We start from the raw sequence: 9,380 nt of genomic DNA, 5'->3' as shown, positions 1-9,380 counted from the left end.
AAATATGGGCCCCAAAGCACAATTGTTTGGGCTGGTGCTTTATACCAATCTCAGAATAAGGAAGGTAAAACAAAACAGTTAATTGTGGTAAAGTTAACAGGATAGAGAACCGTGTTCCATTTCTCACTGACTTGACCTTATGGTTCTGACTTCTCAGAATACCCAGCGTATTTCTAGTTCTTTTTTTTTTTTTAATATTTTATTTATTTATTCGACACAGATATCACAAGTAGGCAGAGAGGCAGGCAGAGAGAGAAAGGGGGAAGCAGGCTCCCTGGTGAGCAGAGAGCCCAATGTGGGGCTCGATCCCAGGAACCTGGGATCATGACCTGAGCTGAAGGCTGAGGCTTAACCCACTGAGCCACCCAGGCGCCCCGTATTTCTAGTTCTAAGTAAGAATGTGATTCAGTCAAACTTGAGTTGTAGATTTTCCAGTTAAGTGATTTCCAACACTACAGTCGACCCTTCAACAACAGGTTTAAACAGTACATGTCCATTTTACACATGGACTTTTTGACTGTAGTGCAGTATTGAAAATGTACTTTCTCTTATGATTTTTTAAAAAGATTTTTTATTTATTTCACAGAGAAAGAGAGAGAGGTCACAAGTAGGCAGAGAGGCAAGTAGAGAGAGAGGGGAAAGCAGGCTCCCCGCTGAGCAGAGAGCCAGACGTGGGGCTCGATCCCAGGACCTTGGGATCATGACCTGAGCCAAAGGCAGAGGCTTTAACCCACTGAGCCACCCACGTGCCCCTCCTTAGAATTTTCTTAGTAACGTTTTCTTTTCTCTAGCTTACTTTATTGTGAGAATACAATATATAATACACATAACATAGAAAATATCTGTTGACAATTTTTGTTACGTTATATGCAGGTTTTTTTACTTCAAGGTGGGGGAATCAGCATCCCTAACCCCCAGGTGTTGTTCAAGGGTTAATACTACTTCTTTCTCCCTGTGCTCTCCCAGCACTAGGGTACTAACAGCATTCATCAATGTGGGCTGGAATTTGTGTAAGCACACGGAACACTTCTCCCCTGTGACCGTGACTTTTTGAGGGCAGAAATTGCTTCTTATTTTCCCAGCACCTTAAAAACTGGCTCATCACAAGTTCTCAGTATTTGTTGAATAACCAAATTATTGTTTTGGATGGCATATTTTTGACGTGTTTAGAAATGCTGTTATAACACAGAAAAACCTCTGAGGCAAGCAATAAACCAGGAGCAGTGAGTGTACACAAAACAGGCTTCGATGGGTCTCCCTGATATGCACAGTCAGGTATAGATCAAGTAAAACTGAAAGCCAGTCTCCTAAGAGCTAGGCCCATGAGCAACGACTTTCGTAGCGAAGACCAACTAAAACCTATTCCATTTCTTCCAACCACGTATCCTTTGGCATCAAACTGTCACGCAGTGCTTCTGCTAGCTCATTTTTTGTTTGTTTATTTTGAGAGAGGTAGAACAGTTACTTGAGAGTTACTCACAAAATTTTGACTTTCACAATTTTATGTCAATTCTTTAAATTCCCTTGAGATAACAAGTTTCAGTTTGAACCAGGTTTTTGGACTCGGGATCTGATTATACATCCCTAAAATGCAATTTTCTTTTATAGCAGCTCAAAGCAAGAAGGGTAATTTCAACTCCTCAGTGCCTAAACCTACCTACCCTACATCCTTTCAACCTATTCTCCTCTTTAAGTCCACAAACTTTTTTGAGTAACAGTGGCCAGAAAGATCGTGGGTAGGTGGGATTAATAATTACGTTTTTTCTCTCCCTGGCTATGCCATATATTATGTGCTTCTTTCAGTTTCCAATTAGGGCACTTTGGCAAATATTCAAATGAATGGAATAAGCCTAGAGTCTAATTGTCTTATGTGTCAGTTGAAGAAAACAATTTTTATATGCGTTACAAATATATTAAGAAATAATGCCTACAATGAATTATTTTTCTAAGACTTGTGTAAACATTTCTTCCTTTAAGGATGTTACCATTAAGGAGTGGAGTGGAGGATCTATAATGAGGCTCACTCAGGGGGATTTTCCAAGCTATACATTCCCCTCCACAAATATTCTGATTCTGTTCCTTTTTGTTCTCTTCCTGGAATCAATGCTGTAGTGACCCATGAATGATTGTGTGTCATAAACTTTTTTCTTTTTTTTAAGCGAGCTGTATACCCAATGCAGGGGCTTGAACTCACGACCTTCTGATCAAGAATCACATGCTCTACCCACAGAGCCGGCCAGATGCCTCAGTGTGTGCCAAATCCTGTTGTACATGATGAATTACTGTTTTAGACTTATCAGTGAATAAAATGTTTTCAATTAGAATTCTATAAAAATATTTGAAGGGGTGGGGGGTGGGAGGTTGGGGGCACCAGGTGGTGGGTATTGTAGAGGGCACGGATTGCATGGAGCACTGGGTGTGGTGCAAAAATAATGAATACTGTTATGCTGAAAAAAATAAAAAAATTAAAAAAAAAAAAAAAAAAAAAAAAAAAAAAAGAATTCTATAAAAATATAAGACACTTTGCTTAAATTACATTATTTATTTTTTGATTATCCCTCTTAGTCCTGCATGCATCATTAGCACAAAAAGTTGAACTTAATCACAACCTCCTTTTGGAGAGAGAGTAGGTACACAATCGCCATCTGAAGAGTTTTTCTTCACAGATGGCCCAAGAATTCCAGCCTTGGTAATACTGTCAGTAACCTACACAATGCTCAATAGAAAAATTTACCAAATATTCTTTGTTTAATGTAAACAAGGCAGGAGGCCAGAGTATTACAGTAACACTATTTTACAGGGCCCAGAAATATGATTATCTATCATGTTTTAACATATCAAGTGTCACAAGGACATGCATATTTTGATTAATTATACAACCCAAAATATAACTGCCATATAATTTGTGGTTTCAGCACGTGACTGCAACTTCTGTCAATACCTCTGAACTTCATAATTAAATGGGAACTGTATATTAATGCGGTAATTTATGGAAATATGTCACCATGAATTATGAAGTAATTCCATAATTTGTGCCCCGTAAAATTAAGTGTAACAATTTTTACACTAGCAACAGTGTAAGCAAGCTAAGGATTTTGGTCCTTATATCTATATCTATATATATAGATATAGATATAGATATATATACATACACACACACACACACACATATATATATATATATACATGTACACACATAATAATGTACAATTAAACCAAAGGGCTATGAATCCTCTCATAGCTTCCATATTGCACAGACAGATACATTATGAGAACATTACATAGTTATAATGTGAGTACTACAATGATAATTGATTTAGGACAAATCTGAGTTCTATCAAGTAAAGAATGTGGCTCATTACTAAAAATAAAGTCAAAGACTATGCTGTTAGAAAGTTAAAAAAAATGTGCATACCTATTTATACTGATGTGAAGCAGGGCTAAAATTCAGCTTGGAACTTGCTATGGCAATCATTTGTGAAGGTGGTACCTTCTACCCAACACAGTGCACTGAAGTCACTGTTTTGCAAGTACTGAGTAATGCAAATACTTAGCTTTCACAAGACAGTATGAAAAAGACTAGTAATATAGCACGTTGTTTCACTGACAAATCCGACTCACTGTGAGAACTTGTGCTGGCTCGAGGTCTGTCTGAACTAAAGAGGAAGAAAGAAAGAAAGAGAGAAACTTAGAAGAGAAACAACTTACACCTTCAGCTTTAGCTGACTACAGATCAAAAATCATTACAATAACTTAGGAAAATAATTATGTTTTAAGAAGCAGCATACACAGACAAAAATATAAAAGTTAAAGCTTTTCAGAGCTTGGTGTCATGTGTTAGCTCTAAGGTCCCACTGTGAACTCAAGGATAAAACAGTATCTGGCTTGAGAGGTAATATGGCTTGTACACCCACTGAGCACTACAAAAACATTAAGAAATATCTAATATCTCCTAATGCCTTATTTTAAAGAAACCTACATCAAAGTAGACAACAACTAGGTCTAAAATGGAAATGCTGCAGTGGTCCTTGCGTGGGCTGACCAATAAATACCGAGCACTGAACAATCAATGCTTTCCCACCATTAAAAATCATTCGAAGAAAATCACACACAAAGTAACCATCTTCCACTTTTGTTTTTTCCCTTGTTCCCTTGTTCTGCTCAGTAAGTGTGCTTAGACTGAGCCAACAAAGACTGGGATTAAACGTAGTCTTAACATTGGGAAGCATTCCAGAGCCAAGAATATTCATCACCCTTTGCTCTTTTGTTCTGATAGCTAAAACTAACTATAAATCAGAAAAACAAATACCACAAAATCAGCAGAAGGTGTAAAACACGCTTCTCTGCAAGTCCCACAGGATGTACGTCTGCGATGACGCTACACAAGACAACTTCTTACAAGGAGCGGCAACAAACAGTTCCTTCCAAGCTGGAAAGTTCGATCATCCGCTCCCCCCAGGAAAATATCAGTCAAAGGAAAGGTAAGGCGCAAAGGGCTGCTGCTTAACATTTCAACAGAAAGAAGAGGCGGAGAGGAAGGAGGAAGCTTAAAAGCAACATCTGAGTGACAACATCACCGAAGGCAGAAGGGAAAGCCGATGCGCACAAGGCATCCGGTACATCCAGGAGAAGCTCACCGTGCCTGGCACGGCTTGGCCGACCTAACACTCAGTCCTTCATGCAGACCCAATTCACCCAAATTCCCTAACGTGTAAACAGGACAGACTGGTTTTCTTTTTAAATCTCTTTAGAATCATTTAAAACAAAAGACTGAACAACATGAAAACAAACATTCAAACTGTAAACACTGAGGAGGCCCACTGGCATTTTGATTGCTGCCTAAGAGTTATCCGCCTGGACACTACCATGTATTCCAATAAGAAATCAAATTATAAAGCAATTTTTATAAAGCAACTTTCAGAGAGGGACAGATAGAAGGAAAAAAAAGGTTCTCAACCCAACATGTGTTCATTAGCTTAAAAAAATACTATTTTAGCAAACATTACCAATGGAGAGCACGAATTCAACATTGTTGCAAAAATGACACAGTTTAAGTATACTGGGACCCAGACGTGAAAATCAATCACTAACATGGCTATGTGCACAAAAGAGTAAAAGAACGTTTCTTTAAAAAATATATATTATATTAATCAAGAACTTCTTTATCATATTAAATCGTTATTCTTAGAAAAGCTGAAGAAAGTTAATGGTGCTCTACACATTTTTATCTCCTACTAACTCATTTGATGTTTCTGAATTGTATTTTTTCTCATTTACAGTTTTTTTCATATTTTGTTTGATAAGAATTCTGACCTTAAAAAGTTATAAAATTAGTTTGTTTGTTTTCTTTGCTACTTATTAATCCAAAAGAATATAAGCATTTGAGTCCCAGAGAATGTCAAAATGCCTTGCTACCTAAAAGGATATTAAAATAACTGAAATATCATCAAAGTCATGACATCGGAAATTTTGCAGCTTTTCACACAGGCATTAGAAATGCTTATTTCCTGAAGTTCCTTTGATTGTATCCTGGATTCAAGGACGTGCAATCTTACATATAGAACCATTATGGTAAAGCCAATGAAAACATTATACAACATTTTACTGAGAATGTCCACTCAATGGGTTCTTAATGGTCCTGTCCAGTTTACAGCAGTACTTCATTTAAAAAGGCTTTTTATCCTTTCAGCTGGGTGAAGCTGAGTCCTTTTTGATGAAATGTATACTGCAGTTCCGCTCCCGTGGTTCCTTGCAGGAGGCTGTCTACGGTGTGGAGGAAGCGTGGTATTTCACAAAAGCGATTGCCGCCAGCTCCTTGCAGAACTCTTCCAACACGATCACACCCTCCAGCAATGTGATGTGGTCAATACTGGTAAAAGGAAAGCAAGCAATAAGTCAATGTGAGATACTAGCATTTCATCAAGTTTGGGTGAATTTTTTTAGATTAAAAAAACAGGTAAAACACTGGCTTACATGGGGCCTTCAGGTTCCAAGCCAAGCAATCGCTTTCTGACTAACAGAAGCTTGGGAGTAAAGTCTGGAATACGCTGGATTCGGACCATCAGGTCTCCGACAACCTGCATCAGGGACAAAAGGAACTGTGTTCCTGAAATCAACCTCACAGGGACTCTCAGAATTTAGGACAAAAATTTAAAAAAAAAAGGTACTCAACTTCCTATTACTAAATGAAGAGCATCACCCTTCACTATTCACATAACCATCTTTGGCAAAGGAGTCACCTGTTCCTTAAAATATAAAAGTTACCAATTTTTCTTTTTTTCTCCACATGCTATAGTAAAATAATGACTTCTTGACAGTATATAGTGCTTCCCATTACGTAGCACTAAGCACATACAATGGTAAGTAATGTTAATGGACATGTTTATCACAGGGTTTGTCAATCATAGAGAACGTAACAAAACCAAGAACTCACCCTGACGATGACAGAGAAGAGGGATCTACAGCCAGAAGCAAGGTTCACATAAGGATCCAAAAGGTACTCGTGTATGTGCGGATGAGGGAAGAGAGAAAGTCTAGATAACACGGAGGTGACTTGTAAATTTACATCATATGGCTACGGAGAGGTAAAAAACAAAAAGACATCTAACATTATTTATAACATATATACCTGAGCATTTCATTTACCATTTCAATTTGTCTTTCCAACAAAGGAAAATATTCCATCTTATGTCCACCTCCACACGCTCTTCTACAATGAAAACACTGATAACTAAGTCGGCTCTCACCATCTTAGTCAAAGTACATATCTCACAGTGCTAAAACTTAGGAGAAAAAAAAGCAGCATACATACAGATGTACAGAAGAAAATATATAACAGAGTCATAATGTTTGTTTTACAAAGGTTGTTCTAATCAATGAAAGTGTTCAAAAAGTCACCAAAACCCATGAAAGTGTCATATGTAACAATAACAGCAACACAGGACATTTCGAATAGAAGACCAAAGATAGAAGGGGAGGTATTAAAGATCTTTTAAAATGTGGTAGCCTGGGGCACCTGGGTGGCTCAGCAGCTTAATTAAGGGTCTGCCTTCAGCTTGGGTTGTCATCCCAGGGTCCTAGGGTCCAGCCCCGCATCGGGCTCCCTGCTCAGTGGGAAGCCTGCTTCTCCCTTTCCCACTTCCCTTGCTTGTGTTCCCTCTCTCGCTGCGTCTCTCTTTCTCTGTCAAATAAATAAATAAAATCTTAATAAAATATATGGGAGTCTAGGGGCGCCTGGGTGGCTCAGTGGGTTGGGCCTCTGCCTTCGGCTCAGGTCATGATCTCAGGGTCCTGGGATGGAGCCCCGCGTTGGACTCTCTGCTCAGCAGGGAGCCTGCTTCTCCCTCTCTCTCTCTGCCTGCCTCTCTGCCTATTTGCGATCTCTGTCGGTCAAATAAATAAATAAAATCTTAAAAAAAATATATGGTAGTCTAATTTTAGAAATGGTATTTTTCATTTCTTAGATTATTCAATTATTGCCAATTATCAAGAGCGTGTACACAATAAAATAAAGTCAGATACATCACGGAACCTTCTCAGCAGCAGGAGAGTTTGAGGGATAGAAATGACTACAACATGCCTCACAGCAAATGAAAAGTTTCAAAATGGTGATTACAGACAGGGATCATCTCATTTACTGCAAGAGCATTAATTATCCCAAAACACTTATACATTTGGGTACAATTCCTCATATAATTTTTGTATGTCGTATCACAATTTCATTTGAATTCTAGTTTTTTGATTTTTAATCTGTTTACTCCACAGAGAAAGCAGCTTGGAGATGCTTTAGAGACGACATCAAAGTCAAAGGAAGAGGCACACTGTACAAAAACAGCTGCTATTACCACGCCTAGAACTTTCAACAGAAATCTCATTCCTTCCAGTTTTCTTCTAAGCAGCCAAAGGAAACTGACTGGCTGAGACAAAACTGACTTCCATGGGAGGGCTAAGGGCGAGTGAGGAACCTGTGCTGAGCTTGGGGAAGAGAAAAGGGATTTGACACGGATGAATGTTAACTACAGACTCTGCCTGCTTCACTCCTTTCATTGAGCAGCTGCTAAACCCTCGATATATAGGGCGCCTGGGTGGCTCAGTCAGTTGAGGGTCTGCCTTTGGCTCAGGTCATGATCCTGGGGTCCTGGGATCGAGCCCTATGTCAGGCTCCTTGTTCAGTGGGGAGCCTGCTTCTCCCTCTCCCTCTCCCTCTACCCCTCGGCTCTCTCTCTCTTGCTCTATCTCAAATAAATGCATACAATCTTTAAAAACAACAACAACAACAACCGTTGATACGATGAACAGCAGTTAAGAAGTGAACATTTGGCATTCAGAAGACCACAAACGCTACAGCATGTGCCAGAAGCCAGCAAAGGTGCTGCTGCATGGGGAAACCACTAGTCCTGTGTTACAAGCCCACCTGTAGTGGGTTTTTTATTTGTTTGTTTGTTTGTTTGTTTTTACTGTGAGATTCATGAACATGGATTTTCTGAAAGAAGAAAAAGTATCCCTAAGTTACTCTTAGTCACAGTCGAGCCTCAAGCAAGATGAATGAAAGGAGACACTATTCCTATGGAAGGTAACCAGAAGGACGTATTCTCCAGGCTGGTGACAACGTGTAACAGAACAGCCTCCAGGATTTACTACAGAATAAACAACGAATTCACATGAAGTTGTATTTTAGGCATGAAGGAGACATTTTTTAAAATCCTTAAGAAGAATGCATTTGGTCCAGGATGTGAACAAAATCACTTAAAATATAACTTTAGTACAGTTTTGTATGTGACTTGATTTCTGGTAGTTCAGATTTTTAGGTCACCAAATTCTGTCATTTATAGGAGCTTAAATAAGTCAACAGAATTTGGCTTTCAGCAAGGCTGTAATAAGTTGCCACTTAAACTTTGTATTTTCCTTATAGGCTATTACTTTGGTTTTTCATTTTATTTGAACAAGAATCTATGTCCTTGGTTGCTGAAGAAGTTTAAGGCTGACTCAGATTATATTTTAATGTGAAAATGGAAACAAATCTCAGCTATACAGAAGTCGTCCTATATCTGAAACAGTCTCTACTTCATAATGGTAATAGCTTTAAAATGAGTTTACTTTTTTCCCTTAATATGAATAACCCTTTCCTGGGTTAACAGTGAGTGTTTATAACTATTACTTAGGATCTCTTCATTTTCTACTTTACATAGAGTATTCACTGGAATGGAAGCTAACCAGATTTTTCTAGTGCATCAAGTGGACTTGGCCCACCTTTGAGCCCACACTAAATACAAGACCTGAATTTTAGGACAATAAAATTTGACTTACTCCTGTACTTTTTAAGAAGTATTTTAAATTGCTCTTTTCATTTAATTCTTAGAAGCAAATCAAGTAGGAGGTTA

The 9,380-nt window shown here is 38.5% G+C and overlaps 1 protein-coding gene across 1 annotated transcript in view; it reads right to left on the bottom strand.

Annotated features, from left to right (window-relative positions):
- Window positions 1-2,527: 2,527 nt before the first annotated feature.
- Window positions 2,528-9,380, bottom strand: part of FHIP2A (FHF complex subunit HOOK interacting protein 2A) — a 35,222-nt gene continuing 28,369 nt past the window's right edge. Inside the window, exons 15-17 of the mRNA XM_047701390.1 lie at window positions 6,434-6,574; window positions 5,974-6,077; window positions 2,528-5,869 (exon numbers count right to left, since the gene is read on the bottom strand). Of these exons, the coding sequence (XP_047557346.1) occupies window positions 5,764-5,869; window positions 5,974-6,077; window positions 6,434-6,574 (351 nt within the window). The 3' untranslated portion in view covers window positions 2,528-5,763. The remainder of the gene's footprint in view (window positions 5,870-5,973; window positions 6,078-6,433; window positions 6,575-9,380) is intronic.

The sequence above is a fragment of the Lutra lutra genome, chromosome 14 (assembly GCF_902655055.1).
Source record: "Lutra lutra chromosome 14, mLutLut1.2, whole genome shotgun sequence".
NCBI classification, from domain to species: domain Eukaryota; kingdom Metazoa; phylum Chordata; class Mammalia; order Carnivora; family Mustelidae; genus Lutra; species Lutra lutra.
The sequence above is the reverse complement of the archived record's forward strand: the minus strand, read 5'-3'. Positions and strand labels throughout refer to the sequence as shown.